Genomic DNA, 20,995 nt, shown 5'->3' with positions numbered 1-20,995 from the left:
TGCAATCATGCATTCGCAATGGAAGCTTACTAAAAAGCAATACTGGTTACATGTCCACACAGCATCTATTTTGGAATCATTTTAATGTTCAACGTAATGATTCAGTGTCTTCTGTCCAATCCATCCAAACATGAACCCCTAAAATTAAAAATAGGGTCTGCAATATAAAACATGTACCTTATTTACTTACTTACAAATGGCTTTTAAGGAACACAGAGGTTCATTGCCACCCTCACATAAGCCCACCATCAGGCCCTATCCTGTGCAAGATTAATCCAGTCTCTATCATCATATCCCACCTCCCTCAAATCCATTTTACTATTATCCTTCCCTCTATGTCTCGGCCTCCTCAAACGTCTTTTTCCCTCCAGTCTACCAACTAACACTCTATATGCATTTCTGGATTGCCCACACATGCTACATGCCCTGCTCATCTCAAATGTCTGGATTTAATGTTCCTAATTATGACAGGTGAAGAATACAATGCGTTCAATTCTGAATTGTGTAACTTTCTCCATTCTCCTGTAATTTCAACCCTCTTAGTCCCAAATATTTTCCTAAGAACCTTATTCTCAAACATCCTTAATCTCTGTTCCTCTCTCAAAGTGAGAGTCCAAGTTTCACAACCATACAGAATAACTGGTAATATAACTGTTTTATAAATTCTAACTTTCAGATTTTTTGACAGCAGATTAGATAACAAAAGTTTCTCAACTGAATAATAACAGGCAATTCCCATATTTATTCTGATTTTAATTTCCTTCTTAGTGTCATTTATATCTGTTACTATTGCTCCAAGATATTTGAATTTTTCCACCTCTTTGAAGGATAAATCTCCAATTTTCATGTTTCCATTTCATACAATATTCTGGTCACAAGACATAATCATATACTTTGTCTTTTCAGGATTTACTTCCAAACCTATTGCTTTACTTGCTTCAAGTAAAATTTCCGTGTTTTCCCTAATTGTTTGTGGATTTTCTCCTAACATATTCACGTCATCTGCATAGACAAGAAGCTGATGTAACCCGTTCAATTCCAAACCCTGTCTGTTATCCTGAACTTTCCTAATGGCATATTCTACAGTGAAGTTAAAAAATAAAGGTGATAGTGCATCTCCTTGCTTTACCCTGCAATGAACTGGAAAAGCATATGATATAAACTGGCCTATACAGACTCTGCTGTAAGTTTCACTGAGACACATTTTAATTAATCTAACTAGTTTCTTGGGAATGCCAAATTCAATAAGAATATTATATAAAACTTCTCTCTTAACCAAATCATATGCCTTTTTTAAATCTGTTAATAACTGATGTACTATACCCTTATACTCCCGTTTTTTCTCAAATATCTGTCGAATACAAAAAATCTGATCAAGAGTCGACCTATTATGCCTAAAACCACGTGGAAGAAACTTTTCCTAATCCAGGAATGGCGAACCTATGATGTATGTCACATAATTTTGGTGGCACACCACATGAACACATCTTAGTAAAGCGTGTGCTGCTGATGCTGAATACTCCATCCAGAAGCCAGATAAATTGATACTTGAACAGTGAAATAGTCTCCCACAATGGTTTTCGGCCATGAGAGACTTGCTACAGCTCTAATTACTTTCTTCAGGTCTTCATATACCCGTGAGCAGCTGTTTTCCACTATTATCTTTACAAAGTCAATGGTTAGACACTGTCTTGGTTAATATCCAAGTGCATTTTGCGTGTTACTAAAGACAGGATGCTATGAACCAAGCATAGATATCATGGTTAGTAAGATTCAGCAACAAGTTTCACAATAATGTGATCAAGTATGATATTACGAAGTCCAATGGTAACTTTTTACCACTTTCCATTTCTTTATTTTTTAAATTACACTTTAATAAGGAAGTGTGTTATAATTTATTAATTACATGGACTTATTATACACGGTGTTCCGCTTATAAGTATAACAAAAGAAATAGCTATAACTTCTAAATTAATACAAGTATATAGTTGAAACCAACTGCTACAAAGAATGAAAACTGGGAATTTTTGTTACCTTATGTTCCATAAACCTCAACATGGCTTCCATTGGTGGCACGGGAAATATCCAACCGGTATTCAACCTCGACCCAAGTGTTATGAAGCATCTGTGGTGTAACATTGTTGACAGCAGCATAAATTCTATCTTATAAGTCTGCCAAATCACGTACTGGCGTCCTGTAGACCTGGTCCTTAACAAACCCCCACAGGAAAAAATCAGGTGGTGTTAGATCTGGTGATCTGGCAGGCCATGTGATGTACGGTGATCCTCTTCCGATCCATCTTGCAGGGAATTGTTCGTCTAAGAATGTGCGAACCATGTTGGCAAAGTGTGGTGGAGCCCCATCTTGCTGGAAAATTGCTCCATCTGGGAGTTGTGGCACAGCATACAGTTGCAACATATCCAGGTACGTGTTTGCAGTGACTGTCTTTTCAGCAAAGAAATAGGGACCAATGATTCTGTCACGCATGATCCCACACCAAACATTCCATTTAGGGGAATCCCGTTGGTGTTCAATTACGACACTTGGATTTTCCGACCCCCAGATGCGACAATTGTGTCGGTTTACTTTTCCACTGACGTGGAAGGTTGCCTCATCTGAGAAACAGACTCGAGTTAGAAATGTGTCGTCATCGTCCACTTTATCCAACATTGTTTCTGCAAAGCGTTTTCGTTCCAGTTTATCATTCGGCGTAATCATCTGATGAAGTTGCAGCTTGTACGCTCGCAAACGCAATCTTTTATGGAGCACTGTATGCACTGTTGTTGGTGGGATGTTCAACTGCACACTAGCCTGTCGAATGGATTTCCGCGGGCTTCTCTGAAATGCCTCGCGAATCCGTTCGACATTTTCGTCAGACACTTTACGCTTGGAATGTTTACCTGCATTAGACAACAAACTTCCTGTTTCTCTGAGCTGCCTATCCCATTTCATTATTGAGACGTACGTCGGTACAGCTTCCCTCGGTCTAAGATTGTACTGACGGCGAAACAAGCGCTGTACACGAATTATGGATCTATGTTCTGCTAATGACAGCACACAAAAGGCTTTCTGCTGTGGCGTCCACATGCTGACTGACTAAAGATACGATACGAATTCTCTTATTTAATGATCTGCGCATGCGTGAGTCTTCTAAAAATAAGTAACAACAATGGATTAAAACTTCCCAATTTCCTCTTTACAATGGTACCAATCTTAACCCATTTGCATGCATTGTTATGAAATTATAACTATTTCTTTTATTATACTTATAAGCGGAACACGGTGTATTAAAAAAGTATATTAGGTTAAAGTAAAATTTATTTTGGTCTTAAACTATTTCCCAAATGTAATTTTTGTGGTATTTGCAAAATAAAACTACAGAACATGCAATCCAATATGTTTACATTTGATAAATATAATAACATATTACACAATATAATTTGGAAGTCATGGAAGGCGTCTCATGGTGACATTTTAAGAAAAGTAAGAGGTGGTACACAGGGCAATTAAAAATAATGAACCAAACATCAAGTGGCACATTAGTCACAAAAGGTTCGCCATCCCTGTCCTAGACATTCAGTACATAGGCACATGATATCATTTGACATTTCTAATCGAAATGTATGAAGGATTTTACACAAGGATCTCCACTTCTACCCACATGAGATTCAGATAGTGCACGTACTGAATAATATGTGATCATACAAACTGACTTTCTTTCTGTCAACACTTACTGAATACGATAAATGTGAATTCAGGCCTTGTAAACAATCTTTCGATGATCTCATTTCCACCTATCAGGCTTTGTCAATAAGCAAAACTTTTGCTATTGTTCAAGTCAAAATCCTGAAAGACTCTATCAAAAGCTGCTATGCAGTGTCAAAGTCTGATATACCATCTCATCCTTTGGGCTTAAGGGGCTTTTATTTCGAGGCCAAGAAAGGTACTACTGTCATGGTTAATTCATAATGCTATGTTAGCATGTTAAAAAATTTCCTTGTAGCCACCAGCATAGCTCAGGTGGTAGCGTATTTGCCTTAGGAACTGGATTCAGATTTTGTTCATATTCTGTATGTACAATCAATTTATCCGAGAATGATATGCATGAAATAAGTAATTTAATAAAAATACTAATTATTTTTATTTGAAATCAAATCAATGGTGTGAAATTCAAGGACTCTAAGATGATTTTCTTTGCGACTCTTACAATACACAGAATAAACTCATAAACGAAATGTTTATGGAAAAACGTTTCAGTAAGAGAAATTTATTATAACAACAAAATTATTTAAGAAAAATTTATTATAACAAAATTATTTCTATGTTTTGTTGAGAAATATTTCGAAAACCAATGGTAACCACCTCATCAGGTTATGGAATACCTTAAGATTAAGTTATAGTTAAGAAAAATTTCTGCTTGGTTATAAATTATTTGTTATGCATGGGTAAACTAGTGAAGGGAGGTATTAAAATTTTATGATGAAAAAGAAGAGGTTTGTCGGAGTATTATAAAACATCACATTCATAATTTCATTAAAAAAACTGAAAACATTGCTAGAGGCAGAAATGACTCAAAATCACTGGAGAATAATGAAATTCACAAAGGGTAACAATACTAAAGGAAGAAGAAGAATGTATATAAATATCTGTTGAATGCTATGCTAACTAGTTTTAAAATTACAGTGCGAGAGACTGGTATTGCAGTAGCCTTGAAAGTGACGATAAAATATGCCAACTACATGTAATCATGTCCATTACAAGCATGGTATGCTCGACAATATTAGGCTCAAGGCTGGGAGACTTCAAGTGAGTCGAGTGAGCAAATGGAGTGTCTTGCAGTATTCTAGTGCACAACACTAGAAAAAAAAAATGTTTCACTGTGACAAAAATTTATAGTGATAAATAATCTCATTGGAAAGCATTTAATATTTGAAAAATTTTTACAAAATTTGTCATAAAATTATAACATGTAATTTTGTAAAAACATATGTAAGGACAAACCAACAACATTATGGCCATAAAATGCACCTAACATCACCAGTCAGAATAGTAGGCACTAACTGAATCCTGACTTTTAGAAATACCAAGCCAAAGGTTTCTGGTTACTTGTTTGTGACACATTACTTTGACTGTAAAGTAGGGAAAAATTACTAACTCAAAATGCATGAGCTATTTGAAACAAAGAAATGAAAGCACAGCTGAGGTTACAATATCACATGTTTTGTTGCATGCAGCAGGAATACAAATTTTAATGAATATGAAGAGATTGGACACTTCTTTATGAAGGCATATTTACAAGGGAAGGATGAATTACAAGCCTTTTTCACAAGGGTCAGCTTGATGAGGGACCCTTAAGCAGTTGTGTGCTGTGATAATTCAACATCTATGTCAGGGAGGCATTAAATGAGGAAATCATTCTAATTCTTAATACAGAGTCATTGAATAAGACATCCTGAATTTCATACTCACATACTGGCAACTGGAAAAATAATGGAGAAGAGAAGTAATTTTTCTTTCAAAATTTTTGGAATCTCTACACATTTTTGTTTCTCACCTTAGAATATCTCAATGTTGGCACCACTGATAGATATAAATTGAAGTAAATCTTTTGTGTGTACAATTCTACCAATTTTCTGGCTCCTAAGAAGCCCTATTGTTATATACATTAATTTCTTTGTGCGAGGAATTGCAAGAAGAAAAAAAAAACTATACAGGGTGTATGCAAATTGGTGCCAAATATTTTGGAGTCATATTCCTACAACGAAGCATTGAAAAACTTTCATATAAACATGGTTCTGAAAATGCTTAGTTCCAAAGTTACGCTACTTTAATACTAACAAACAAGCTCACAGTACACGTGATACTAGGGAACTTCTTATAAAAAAAAAATAAATAACAGCAATAATACAAAAGTTGTGTTGATGCATCCCTTGAGCCTGTGTTTCATGCTTTGGTGTAATCTATTGAAAACGCCTGGAGTGTTTCGTATTTGTTCAAATTCATTTAGGATACACTCTCTCAGAACATCAATATTAGGTACAGGAACTGTGTAAACTATGGACTTCAAATGTTCCCAGAAATAAAAATCCATTTGACTTAAATCTGGCAACCGGGCAGACCGTTCATTGGTGTCCTCTCAATCAATTCATCTTTGCGGAAAATAATGATTGAAATAAACTCTCAGACTAAAGTGAGCTGAAGCACCATCATGGCAGATAACATACAGATGTATATCATCCACTGAATGGTGCAATTTGTTTCTGAGAAACCACCAATGTCTGACTCCTATCAGAAGTAAGAATTAAGGAACAATAAGAGGACAATCAAAAGAAAAAATCCCATGTTCTGTTCTAAAAAAAAGTTACAATATGAAAGCAATTTGAGTTGACTGCACTTCAGGAATCAGTGAAGGACAAACTCCTCATTAACTCGGAAACTAAGCATTTTCAAGACCATGTTTACTGTATATGGAAATTTTTCAATGTATTGTTGTCAGGAACATGTCCCCAACAACCAAAATATTTGACACCAACTTGTATACACCCTGTATGTGACATAAGAGGAAAATTTAATATTTCTTCTGATGTCTGCAAAACTATGTACGGTGCTCACATTGAGACTTACTAAGGCACAAAATAAGATTTGGGAGAGTTTCTTCATATTTTAAAAGAAAAATAGGTACCGGTAGAGTAGAACCCAATTTAACTGAAATAAAGGGGGCAGAGCTGTTTTCGGTAATGTGTGTTTTTTTTTTTTTTTTTTTTTTTGATAATCCACAGGTACTATTTTGGTAGTTAAAGGAAGATTCTACAGTATTTAATACGTGTAACAGTGAAAAGCAAAAGAATGCAATTTATTGTAATAATGTAGCTAGTTGGCAATGTATGCAATGGAGGGGGAAAGGAACCGGCCACCCTACCCCATTATCTCCTGGCCTAGTTGCCTCATAAGTGTTGCCTTCTTGGTGTTGCTTGTGAGGTTCAGACCTGTCTTCGGACAGTTGACTAAACAACACGCTCTACTACATACATTTTGTTGAAATTGTAAAAGCACACACTTGTTAAAATAATTTAATACAATATGCACTAACAAATGCTTAACACTTACAGCATCACAGAAATGAATACACATGGAAATCAGTTGCACCTCTCATTCAGCCATAATAGTTCCACAATTCTTGAGATAAGAACTAGGTGGAACAAAAGGTATGTAAAGAAAGAATTACTTTAACTTAATGGGACCATCGTACATCTACTGGCAGCTAATGAATACAAAACAATTGAATGGAGAGTGTAGAAAGCAGATTTCTACACCTACTGCATTTCTTAAAGGGCATTCATCCTTATTTGTAGTTTTGCTGTGAAATGAGAAGACTGTTGCTGTCTCATTGGTATGCATTGACAAACCTTCGGTACATAAGATACAGTTCATATTTTTAGACAGTATTGTGACATCCACGTCAAGTGTCGATCACGTGTCCCACACAAGGGGGGCGCGCGAGAAGACATGAGGCCCGATAGACGAAGCGAGCTCCGTGGAGCGCTGAGGGTGCGCTGCGGAGGGAAGACGAAACGATGGTCGCTGCGGCAAGGCACGACGTAAGGAGACAGCGACCGCGGCAGAGAGGGGGAAGTAATGCGCCTGCGACTGAGGGGAGAAATCCAGAGAATTCGAGAGGCGCCATCTTCTGGTCATCTGTAGAAATTTCCAGCATCGTACTTTCCGGAAACTATGGTTTAGTTATAATATGACATGTGAGTGAACTTGAGTTAGTTAGTTGCAGTCGTTGCTAGTTTTGGACAGCAAGGCAGCCTTGTGTAGCAGTGACGCCAGCTTCGAGACCAGAGTTCGACTTGAGTTGTGTCCGTAACTGTGGGAGCCGGAAGTCCTGAGTTTGAGTGCAGTGGACCACAGTTGGGGGACCTGAGTTCGAAGTTCAGTGGACTGTCTCTGAAGGTCTGGGGTTCGAGATACTGTGAACTCGAGTGACTGAGCTAGAAGAATTAGCCAAGGCAAACGAACTGTGAACTGACAGTTTTGTGTTGTAAATAGTGCTTTGTGAACATTAGTTAAGATTAGTAGTACATTGTTGTTCTCAATAATCCAAGTAAATTGTCATTGCCGTCTGTGGAGTGCAATAACGAATACTGTGTTACTGTGTGGAGTGGAAATCCCATTGTTGACGGGAGTGTTTACATTCAGTTATAGAAAGTGATTATTGTTTTGAATAAAAGTTACATTCTTGTTTTGTACTAAAGTTACAGTATTTTTTTAAGGCATGTTTATTACAGTACAAAAAATACAGTATGTATTTCATTTTTACTCCACTGTTTCGGTTAAGCTAGATTTTGGTTAAGCAAAATTCGGTTAAGAAGGATTTACTGAATTTCACTACATCATTCTTCTGTGTAAGTATGACATTTCAGGTATCTTATTTATGACTCCATACTTATCTTTGATGTAGCACAACAACACAAAAGTTTCACTTCAAGCAGAAGTTGGACAAGATGTCACTGATGTGAAAAAGCAAGAACCATATATTTAAAGTTTACACAATGGCAAGATCGAATATTATAGAGAAAGCACGTTTGTTGTTATTCTATTCATAGCAAAACTTCACTAATTACTAAGTGAATTAGAAAACTGTACAATAAAAAACTGTACTTTTCTCCCACTTACCGGATCTTCTGCTTCAGTTCCCAAGGTAGTGTCTGTCGCACTTTCTGAGCCCTCAAACCTCTGCATGAAGTCTCGAAGATCTGGAGTTTTGACATAAGACCCAGACAAGAGATTATAGCTTTCGAGCAGGGAATGGTAGCTCTGCACCTCACTTGGACTTCGGAGCAATGCAGATTTATTTCTCGTTATGGATGTAATAGATTTGCGAGATGCTGACGGTGCAACATCCACCTCTCTTGGCCTGGTAGCTTCTTCACCGGCTGTGTCTGGAACCTCCTCAAAAGAAGAAGACCATCCTGCCCTTCCAACAAGGGAATTCCCAACGCTTGATGGTCCATCATCATCTCCAAAGGAGTCATCATTTTTATCATTTCTGCTTGGAATATCCGTCCCCTGACTAGATGTGTTTTCTACCACACACTCATTTGTGGCTATATTCGCGTTTTCCTCATTACTGTCACTTTTATCTAAAAGCATTGCAGAATTGACTAAAGGAGCATCATCGACTGGTGTTCCTAAAATTATCTTTAATGCTTCATCTTCATTAAGTGCTAACATAGTTCCTAAACCTGATCCTTCATAGGAGTGAGAAGATAATGATACAGCTGAGCTTACAGAATCATCAGTCGCTGCTGTTTCTACACTATCCAGAGTGCTGGCAACATCCACACCAGAAACAACCGGACATGAACGAAGTGGCGGTGTCCAGAGTCCAGCAAGCAAAAGCGGTGGGTTTGTCCAGACATTCAGAAGACTAGAATTGCATGCTATAGACAAAGGACAAGACTCTAAACCTTCAACCAGACGTTGTGCCACATCTAGCATGTCAGTATCTCGTAAGAAAGCTGAGCGTCGGTAGTAGGGTTTCAGAGCACTGCCATCTCGACGCATTGACTCCAAGTAACTTGATAATAGTCCATCATTCAAAGCAAGACGTAGCCATGCCCTACAACGGCCTACATCAGTCGTTATCAAATTCAACGCATTTATCTGCAACAAAAATAAACATTCATCAAAACACAAATTCTCAATTACTTTGCACTGTACTGCATGAGCTCAGTTACAATATTTAGAAGTACAATGCTACCTCAAATTCTTCATCTCAAGAATGTATCGCCGGATTACAAGCAACACATATTAAATAAAAAATATTACTTCTGAGAAAAAGGCGTATACAATGTACTTAATGTATGTGTATAAACTTAGAATTGGAAAAATAAACACACAGGAAGAGAAACAACTTGCTAAAAATAGTACAGTATTTTGAGGATTCAGTTTTGTCAAGAACTTTCAAACACCTTTTTCTGAGAAGTTATATCATTGACTTAATGTGTTTTGCTTGTAAACTGACGGTATGATCTATGCAAGTGCAGAAATGCCAATTCCTTACATTCAAATAATCCAACTTATACACATATATTTTAACAAATTTCAACATCACTCACGAATAAAATTTGCTCAATTTATCCAGTATATCTAAACATAAACAGTAACACAAAATACAAACACTTAAGTATTAGAATTGTTAAAAAAAACCCAAGATACATTACCTTTCAAAAAATAATTACAGTATTTTAACACTTTTAAAGCTTTTATTTTGTACAAGGTGCATTCAAGTTCTAAAGTCTCTGATTTTTTTTTCTCAGGACTGGGAGCACATATAAACATGTGATTTGGCTTAAAAGATGAGGGCACTCTTTGTGAATGCGTGACAGTTGGCAACAGTGTATGGCACACAGAAACCTAGTGACAGCAGGTATAGAGGATTCCACATTAAGAAAAAAGCATTGAATATTTGGGGGCTGTTCCATGAACTATATTTATCTTTTCTTCATAATTTGGAATTAATTAGTTTCCTTTAATTCATTGAACACAATTTCATTGACAACTAGAGCGATTTCACATGCTAAATATTGTGATACCTCTAAAATTACCACATATTTAATTTGCGAATAATGAGGTAATAGCTAAATTGGTGGAATAGCCTTCCACTTTCTTGCCAAACATCCCTGCTGAGAAATTTAACAGACAAGTAGGGGTGGTACAGTTGAGGCCAAGATTTCACATTATTGAAATACATAGGCCTACAACATTTCCTGCGTTTATTACATAATATACACAACATTTAACTGTCAACAAAACCACGAAGATATTATGTACCGTATATAACTTAAGTTCTTGTTTGATTATAATGTGAAGTAAATAATGGAAAATGTGTGCTGCATATAATCTTAAATCTATATATTATACGCTCTACATGTAGGAATTTTGAAGAAGAGAGGAAAGAAGTGGTCTCTCATTTAAATATTAAGTGTAATGAAGAGACCTTGTCTAAATCTGGTCATTGGCAGTTAAATTTCTATGAAGCATGGTGTAGATTACCTCACAAGGGGAAAGGGGTCGAAGTTTACAGCGACTGTCACACAACAAATAAGTGGGTGAGTAACAGGAAAAATCTCTCGTGTTCCAAGTGGACAAATGCACTTAAAATATCCTGCAATATCATATCAGCAGTTTGTTCTGTTCCTGGGAAGAGTCAGCAAACAACGCTTTGCCACCAGCCCGGTTGTAAAGACATTGAAATCCTTGGTGATGTACTAGGGTTTTGCCCAAAGGGAAAACTCTTTTCGTAACACCCATCACCACCATGTGCATTCATCTATTTCTACAGCCCTAAGGAAAGTTAAATGGGAGGTGTACGAAGAAGTCCATTGCGTTTCTGATGAGAAGATAGTGTAGCGAGCGACAGGAAGAAAGAAAGAGGCCTTATTCTGGATCCTACTGTGAGAATGGAGTAGCATATACAACAGACAACACAAGTGAGCGACGAAAAGGAGGAAATTTATCGTCCATGCATCCCTCACTTTAGTGAGAGTTATAATATACCTATACACGCATGAGAGGTAAAGGGTCTTCCATTCGGAGCTTGGGAGAGTTGTTTTAAATATACTAAAATTATTTGAAATCTCTAAGTATACAGCAGCATGATATAGAAAGTATTTGTCTACAAATTCTTAAGGATTCTGTACTTATACTAAATACTCATTTGTATTCTACATATTAATGTGATTGTATCAAAATTTTATAGCAATTTTTATAGTTAGTAATACTAGTTTCCAAATTAGTACAGTTTTCATGTTAATTAAATTAAATTCTTGTATGTTTGTAATCTGGATCTGAATGGTTACCTGGTCTGTCAAGCAGATGTCTCCCTGTCTTTGTGAGAAATTATTATTAACAATTTGTAATATAAAAATACAACAATTATAGCTCTAATATATCTATAAAAGAATCTACAAAAAGTAACATATGAAAGAGTATGATATTCTTTTACACAAAAATATTAAAATTTATAATTAGGTAATGCCAAAGTATTTCTTAATATGGAAAAATATCTCTTACACACAGCAATCGCAATATCTAAGAGATATGACTTCTGTAGTTCTTGTGAAGTCCAAAACTACACCAAAAATTTCATTATAGTTCCTCGTGACCCAACCATTAGTAATATTAAGACTTATGTATCAGCAGCCATAGAGAGCAATGAGGCCAATGAGTTCATTAATAATAAGTTAATTATTCATAATTTAAGACATAATAAAATAAACATTCTAACCACAGTAGTTTTTCTTACTGTCTTTATCACGGTATATTGTAATACTCAATATTCACTAGCATTGTTATAGTTATTATAGTTTGAGTAGGTAAAAAAAATAAATGTGTAAAATCGTATTTTTTGCTGCTTGAAATTGTATTTTTAGGTGCCTAAAACTGTATTTTAATGTCTATTTTTTTATTTTAGAGCCAAATTGAAGCGCTTAAAAATTGGTTAATGACCTAAAATGTCCGAAATCTAGTTATTGTCTATATAAAATATAGTGCATGTTTTGCAGAAATCTTTATGGCATTAACAGTTTTTTTTATCATTTGAGCATACTCAATGTACAGTTACCATTAAAAGGAATGAGATGACTCTTGGTCGTCGGAAGTTAAAGTTCTACAGCACGGTTCACTCGATATCGACGTAACGATACGTTTCATGACAATACAACAAGAATTGTTACAAGGACCACAACAAGGACAAGGACCAGAATAAGGATCACGAAGAAGACAGCCATTTAAGGCCAGGATTTCACAACATAGCTCGGGTCACAAAATATCATTGCTTCTCTGTACCGAATGGCAAATGCCTGCTATGGGATCTACATTCTAGACTGCTGCTGTCACTGTCTTTTCTCGGTAGCTCATATAGTAGCGTGTCGGTTCCACTGCTTAACCGAAATGTCTCGTGTTCGATCCCAGGTAAAACTTTTTTTTTATATTGAGGTGTAATTAATTCCTTCACAGTTCCTCGACTATCTAATTTGTCGAAAAATATGAATAATTTATGCCCAATTTCTGGGTCTTACAAGTGGGCTGAACCTCGTCAAAAAAAAAAAATCTTACTTGGAAGTTAAAAGTATTCTTCCTCAAACAAAAATCATACGAAACAAAAAGAGACCTGTTAACTTAAAATCTTGTCCACATGCCATCAGCTTCTATTACAGCTCTAAGTCAGTCCGGCATGGATGTCACGAGATTGTGGAATAAGTTCTAATCCCCGGCGAGATCTTCCCAGGTGTCAACAACTTGATCCCACAATTCGTCTCGAATTTCGATGGCGTCGGTGGGCATAGGTGGCTATCCTTCTCTTTTTCAATTATGAAAGAGGGAAATAGAATACATTTGAATAGAAAATTATAAAATTCAGATAATGCAATTAAAGCTATTCAGAATATTATGAAAGTTGAACTTGTAGATATCCTAAGAAAGAAAATATTTTTTCATTAAAACCAGTGATTATAAAGTAGAGGATCCCAAATCTATTGAAAATTCTTTTAACGTCTTATAGTATATAGTACAGAAATATTATTGACAACTTAAACATTCAAGATTTTGCAAAAGATACTGCAATTAGTTACTTAACAGATGCATTTAATAATTAGTATTAATATATGTAATCAGTCAATAACTGCAACAGTCCTTTTTCATTCAATCATAATATGAATAAAGTTGAAAGCACATTAAATTAAACACTATTGCAAACACGTAGATAAAATAGTTAAAATCAACTGAAGGGGTGAGAATAAAATAATCCAAAGCCACACTTTTAACAAAAATTGTTTCGTGCGAGTGCATTTATTACACATTTGGGAAAGCTACTAATAAAATATTGTAATAATTACTCAACAAATTACATAGCCTAAGGACTCTAAACCTTTGTAAAAGTTTGTCTGTGTGTCTTAGGAATATTTTTTAGTTTCATTTTAATTGTTAGGTTTTAATATATATGCATTTACATTGTATATGTGTGTATATAAATGCATTCATTAGATTAACGTTTATAATATTATAACTTGTAATTTTGTATTGTCTGTGATCATTAACACTTAATCTCAGGACTTTGTAAAACTCTATTTCAACGTTACTTAGCTATTTCAACGTTATTTAGACAAAAAAAAATCGTTGATGTAGACTAAGAATCGAACTCGCACTCTTCTACACGAGATGCAGAAGTCTTAGCATCTGAGCTATTGAAACGGCATGAAAGCTTTCCTTTCTGTGCGGAGTATCGATCTAGTCATGAAGGTCCATTGTCGATTTAACTACACGATTTATGTATATAATTATCTTTTATTTACGTAATATTATCATATTTTTTGCGGTTTTTGAAGTGAATTTCAGAACGATGCTAGTAACAAACCAAATAGCCTGAATCTAAGTAACTCAATATTCGTTATCTTGTGTATCAGTGCTCTGGTCTCTGATCATGCGCAGTGTTTTACATCTGAGACTTAGGAATATTCAATCGTCTCATTATTTTCCAGAGAAACTGTACCTATCTTGTGTGATGAACTTGCGAGAACACTGTAGGCCTACATGTTAGGGAGAGAGTGAGACAGTGATATTATACCTCTTTCTTCTAATGGAGGCATCTTATGGCAACAGTGTACTAGGCAAGGCCCATAAGACCAGAATGAGAAGCAATTCTGATACTTAAAATGGCGACATTATCACTACAGGAACAGCGTGTAATCATTTGTTTTCTCCATTTGCGTGGTGTGACACCAATTGAAATTCGTCAGTTGAGTGAGACATGTGGTGATGGGTCATGAATGTGAAAAATAAACATTCATGGGTGTGACAGTTGAAAGAAGGCTGAGTGCCATGTGACAAGGAGCCAAAAGAACCTCGGTCTCGCACCAGCCGGTCTGACAATACGATTGTGCGAGTGGGGAACTTGTGCTGGAGTATCGCCAGTTCACTGTGAAAGATATTGCCTCAAAAGTTGGCATTTCCATGGAATCTGTGCACACAATCCTGACTGAAGATTTGAAAACATAACAAAAGAGTTTCTTCGTGGAAACAACTTTGAAGTGGCTGCTCATGCTCCTTACTCACCTGACCTGGATTCTAGTGATTCTTGGCTTTTTCCAACAATGAAGGATAATCTCCGTGTTCGCACATTCTGCAGTCGCGCCACTATTGCATCAACGATTTTGCAGTAGTCAAAACAGACCCCTAAAGAAGCGTTCACAGCAGCCATGGCATCATGGCATCAATGTTGTGAAAAATGCCTACATCTGCAGAGAAATTACATTGAGAAATGACAGAAGTTTCGAATTTTTAGGACAAGTAGCTTGTCAGAAAAAAATCGGAGACCTTAGAACTTGAACACACCTCGTATCAACAAGCCTCATAATGTGAGCCACAAGAAGATACATGTTTGTATGAGCATATTTATTCAGAGTTATTGGTACTACAACATACCAAAATATTTACGATTCCTCCTGAAAAATGCTGTATATTAACTTTACCTGAAGTCTTGTAACACATTAAATTACAGTACAAAATTTACAATTCAGGTATTTTTACAATGTACCGAAGTACATATGATATTTCTGTGCAGAAATTCTGCGTCATTATTTGATGAAGGATGAGAGAAGCATTCTCTCCGGCACCAGGATTTGAATCCGATTTTCAGCTCTATGTGCTGATGCTCTATCTACTAAGCCACACCGGATTCCCATCCCGATGTCAGATTGAATCCTCTCAGTTTAAGTTCCACCTCTTGGGTTCCCTCTAGTGGCCTACCCTCATGTACTGCGTCATAGGTGTATGCACAATGTCCATACATGTGCAGAGGTGCACTCGTTATGAGTGACTAGGTGGCCAGGATCCGACAGAGTAAGCACCATCTTAAATCACTAAGTGATTATTTTTCACATATCATATATTATTACAATGTGCTGAAGTACATATGATATTTCTGTGCAGAAATTCTGCATCATAATATGATGAGGGATAAGTGGAACAGAGAAAAATTCTCTCCGGCACTGGGATTTGAACCCGGGTTTTCAGCTCTACACGCTGACGCTCTATCCACTAAGCCACACCAGATTCCCATCCCAATGTCGGACAGCAGCAGCAGCAGCAGTCCTGGTCACTCCACAGGGAAGCATAGGGCCTTGATGAAAGCATGCCATCATACTCTATTGTTCGCCAATGCTTTCAAGTACAGTGTTTCATGCCAAAGGTTGTCAATTTAGAGCATTCTGGCTTTCTTTGAACTTGGTTTCTTTGATAGGAGAGATTTAGGAAGTGCAGGTTATCAGCCTACAGCTTCCATTTCTGGTGATGGGCTGCCATCTGGCATTCAGACCTGCCACCTCAGTTTTTGAGGTAGAGAAGGGGCATTTCCTCCCCCGTCAGTAGCTAGCAATATCCCGCCAATACTCGGATAGACTAATTGCACTGGTAAAACCAATGGGCGATGGGGTCGCCACATCCCTATGCTAGCTGGATTAAAAAGCAGCAGAAATTTTGGACCCAGAATATATAATGTTTTAATCAGAGCTTACCCTGAACTAAGTATTCTTAACACAAATAGATTTAGAAAACAAATTAGATTAATTACTTAATTGTTTTGTATTTCTTTTAAGCTAATTGAGTTAAAAATTGATACTCTAATTCTCATGTACTTTTATACTGTTTTTTCTATTTGTAATGATATATTTTGTTATATTATGTTGTATATATTTTACTATACATTAATGTCACTGTACTCAATGAACTCTCTTAATTTTGTGAAATATTCTGTATCACTGATCTGAACTGCGACTGAACACGAGCTTCTGCTCTTTCGGGCTGCAATGGCTGATGTATTAAATAAATAAACTTGAAACTTGTCTGTGTCTGTGCTGTGACAATGGAGGAAATAATGGGACAGAGAGTATGGTCGGTAGTTTGAAGATAAATAGACAAAAAGAGACGTTGATACTCTTTGTCAGTGTGGAGACAATTGGAGAAGTTAACAGAAAAGCTAGACAGAAAATAGTTTCAGAAAAGGGTTTTAGCTTGCAATCTTTCCATGAGTATTTGTGATTGATAAAGTAGGCCTACAGAACCTAGAGCCTTCTACTGTACATATTATGTCGGAATGGTCTTTTATTTATATTTTACACTTTGATCTTAATGTAGAAAGGGTTTTATAAGAGAGAGAGTCCAATAAGTGAGTAAATATGATAATATAAGAGTAAAATTAAGTGAAAAAGAAGTTAAACACTTGCTAAAATAAGAAAATCAGTACCACAAACATTAGTTAAAAACCTTACATTTTTTCACATTTATCACACCACAATTGATGTTTTTAGTTCATTTTCTCACCTGATCTATAATTTCACGATGCGAGAAAATAAGAAGTGGTCCCCAGTAGCTGGGTTCTGGTCGTTGGTCAGGATCTGCGCCAATTGCCTGAGACACTCTATTCATGAATGTATCCTTCAATCCGTGAATGAATACAGCTTCAAGAACCGTACACAAAGAGGCAGTGATATCACCATTACCTTGAGTCTGGGCCATTTCAAGTTGAACCTCTTTCACACTAGTCGATAATTGAGATATTAACGATTCTTTCACTAGGTCCTCTCGTCCCCCAAGAGAAGTCACACTTCGAAGTAAAGAATTCATTCTCAATTTTGATACCAGCTATATTACAATAGAATATTCACTATTTTTAATGTTTGGTCTCAATAACCCATTGACACTGAATCCACACAATTAGGAACATCCTGTTCAACTTCAAAGTGTTCCAGTATTGCCTTCGTGCTTTCAAGAGCACTGCCTGATCTCAAAATGCGATATCTGCCTGGGACACAGAGATCAACAACGGTGGAGCCTACACGAGGACTAGTGATGTCACCAATGGTCCCTAATTCGAACACAGCAGACAAATGATGCCACAGATACTGGAACTCTTCTGGAGCCAAACAACTGGGCTCATTGCTGGCATTAGCACTAGTCAGAGCCAAAGGTTCCTTGAGTTTGTTGCACAAACCAAGGACAAATTTGCTATCAGGAACACGGATGCCCACCTTATTCAGATTAGGATTTAGTTTAGGATTCAGCCTCTCAGTTCGCTCCAAAACAACAGTTACAGGTCCAGGCAGAAGAGAATTCAATAAACCGGATGGGAGGCTGCTCACCTTTCCCCAATGAGAAACAGCTTCTACATTACCAACACAAATAGCGAGAGGTTTATTCAAATCTCGCCCTTTTATTTTGTACAATTTCTCAATAGCACTCTGATTCTGGGCTGCACATGCCAAACCATACACTGTGTCCGTGGGAATTGCAATCACACTACCTTGATAAATAAGATCAACTCCTTTCTGTATCTGTTGGGGTAGCAAAAACGAATCGTTCACAGGTATCAGAGGACATGCTGATACCCTCTTACACCTGATACAAGAACTAGACATAGGTCTTAGTCTCGCCAACGATGTCCACATTTGGTATTACAACACTTGTAGAATGTAGTCATAGGTTCATCAGCAGAACGTGTTTGAATTTGCATGAAGTAAGCTCGGGGATGAGAACATTTAGGACAACGCTCATCTGTTGCATCTACATTCTCCCATGCTGCAGCACCTCCCAAGACATCATCCACTTCCTGTAATGAAACACAATTTTACAACATATTTCATAAAATTGTGAAATTACACTCAAAGCATCAATATAAGTAGTGTCTTAATAAGTCCTAAAACTTTTGCAGTTTTGATGTGACCACATTCATAAACTGAGAAGAACAAAAAATCAAAGAAAAAATGAATAATACAAATTGATTTCACCCATTTAAAGGTACAAAACAAATCTATAGTAAAACGTCTTCAAAATACAATCACAAGGGACCGAATTTATTTGTCAAATTGAGTTCCGCATTATACAAAATTATATATCTTAAGAAATTTTATTATGAGCATACTGTACAAGATTATTCCATAGGTACCTGCTGTAAGTGAAGCTTGCCCAAGCTGACAGATATACATAGGTGAGATACATATTATTATTATTATTATTATTATTATTATTATTACAATTTATTGTATCATAAATATTACAACATACATCATTACACTATGCTGCATATTTTTACACCTAAAATGGTCTGGTGGAGTCATTCCATACCAAATCAACAGTTTCGAATTAAAAGTTCCCTTGACTTATCAGATTTTGACGAGACTTGCTATATTAAATGACCTTACATAGTTACGACTGGAAATCTTAAGATCAATTTTTTTGCTTTCCATTTAAAAGTTATCAAATATTAATATATATAAATATATAAATATATATATATATATATATATATATATATATATATATATATATATATATATATATATACACACACAGTGCATATAATAACTGACTCAGCAGAAGAAGTGCTTAGGAGAATGTGGAGACTCGAGGAGTTATGTTGGTATCGTGCAGGTAGTCAATGACCTTGGCCGCATTGAATGGTGGAGGGTGGGAGGGAGCGAGAGAGGAGATGTAATATTCCTACATTTTCAAACTAGGTGTTACACAGTACCAACTTTACATCGCTGCCAAGTCGAATACTGCCACTTGCTTCACTGTGGAGCCAGTTAGTATAAGCACTGTATTTCTTATAAAAAGAATTACTGCATCCTGTAGTAGTTAATTACCATTTTCTCTAGAAATAGATGAGAAACAGACCTGGCCAATGTCTTATTTGAAAGATTTTTGATGGGCTTTAATTTGATTTGTAACATGACAGGGGCATAGTACAAAAATACCACCAACAGGCCATTCCCATGTGATGCAGCAAAGTTCTTCCATGTAATTTTAACTTCATGCTTGTTTTGTAGAATGGGTACAGATGCTGCCATATACCTATTCCTAAACTGTGCAGAGGGTCTGTCAGACCATATCAACACCTCTGTGAAGCCAGCTGGGAGATTATCAAAAATAAAATATAAATATGCTACGAGTATAATAGTTCCCTTAGTATGTCTCTGAGTAGTCTGAAGCAATAACCATTGGGTGCATCGTAACAGAATATTATGCAGCAAGATGAATAAGCTGATCTGCATACTTTATGGTTATATTCTTCAAATTTACAGAATAGAAACTGCTTCAACACTATATTAGGACAATTGTCACACAATCGTAGTCTACACATTCTGTTGTTCATGTCGCAAACAACCATTTGAATAAGATCTATATAGCTCTCTTCTAGTACTATACTAGTCAATATGAGCTGGGCATTTTGGTGTATTCTGCATACACACACTGAATGTGTCCCTGGTAATCCTTCTAGCACACAGTGTTTTGAACGTAATTGGCAAAATGCTGAAACACCAACTATTATGGATGATTTAAAAGAAAAAGTACAATTTCTGTAGATTACAAAGTAAAAGGCGTGTGTTTCTGTTCATGAAAATTTTTTTGAAATGCTAACTTTGTCCTTCATACTTATCTACAAATGGCTTTTAAAGAACCCGGAGGTTCATTGTTGCCCTCACGTAAGACTGCCATCAGTTCCTATCCTGAGCAATATTAATCCAGTCCCTAATATCATATCCCACCTTCCTCAAATCCATTTTACTATTATCCTCCTATCTATGTCTCGGACTTCCCAAAGGTCTTTTTCCTTCAGGTCTTCCAACTAACACTCTATACCTGGTAATACTCTGGCAAACTCTGAAAAAGTCAGTTAGCATTTTCACTGTTCTGTTTGCTAGCTCATTTCCTCTTCTTATGTTTGAAAGGGAAAATATCCCTATCTTCTGCAAAAGTTTTATTGATTGCCTAACTATAAAGGGTGGAAGTGATATAACTGCCGATTGAAGGTGGCAACAAAATACATTAAAATACATAAAAACCTATTATATATTATATAATTAAGTGCATGGTTAATTAGAAAATTAGGCTGAAAGTCTGCATAGATTGGCAATAGTGCATGGCCAGCTC

General features: G+C 36.3%; 2 protein-coding genes across 3 annotated transcripts in view; both read right to left on the bottom strand.

The window, feature by feature from the left end:
• Positions 1-17,689, bottom strand: part of Plekhm1 (Pleckstrin homology and RUN domain containing M1) — a 42,074-nt gene extending 24,385 nt beyond the window's left edge. For both annotated transcript variants that reach the window (XM_069837778.1, XM_069837779.1), the window contains exons 1-2: positions 17,387-17,689; positions 8,681-9,670 (exon numbers count right to left, since the gene is read on the bottom strand). In XM_069837778.1, coding sequence (XP_069693879.1) covers positions 8,681-9,670; positions 17,387-17,689 — 1,293 coding nt within the window. The remainder of the gene's footprint in view (positions 1-8,680; positions 9,671-17,386) is intronic.
• A 59-nt stretch (positions 17,690-17,748) lies between these two features.
• On the bottom strand, positions 17,749-18,480 carry Tcs1 (Threonyl-carbamoyl synthesis 1). The gene has a single exon (XM_069837785.1). It carries the CDS (start codon positions 18,478-18,480, stop codon positions 17,749-17,751), a length of 732 nt encoding a protein of 243 aa, XP_069693886.1.
• Between the last annotated feature and the right edge of the window lie 2,515 nt (positions 18,481-20,995).

The sequence above is a fragment of the Periplaneta americana genome, chromosome 10 (genome assembly GCF_040183065.1).
Source record: "Periplaneta americana isolate PAMFEO1 chromosome 10, P.americana_PAMFEO1_priV1, whole genome shotgun sequence".
NCBI classification, from domain to species: domain Eukaryota; kingdom Metazoa; phylum Arthropoda; class Insecta; order Blattodea; family Blattidae; genus Periplaneta; species Periplaneta americana.
Note: the sequence above shows the minus strand (reverse complement) of the source record. Positions and strands in the feature narration are given on the sequence as shown.

What these genes read in the sequence shown, in the direction of transcription:
- Tcs1 (XM_069837785.1), bottom strand. Translation starts at nt 18,480, where the DNA reads ATGTCTAGTTCTTGTATCAGGTGTAAGAGGGTATCAGCATGTCCTCTG.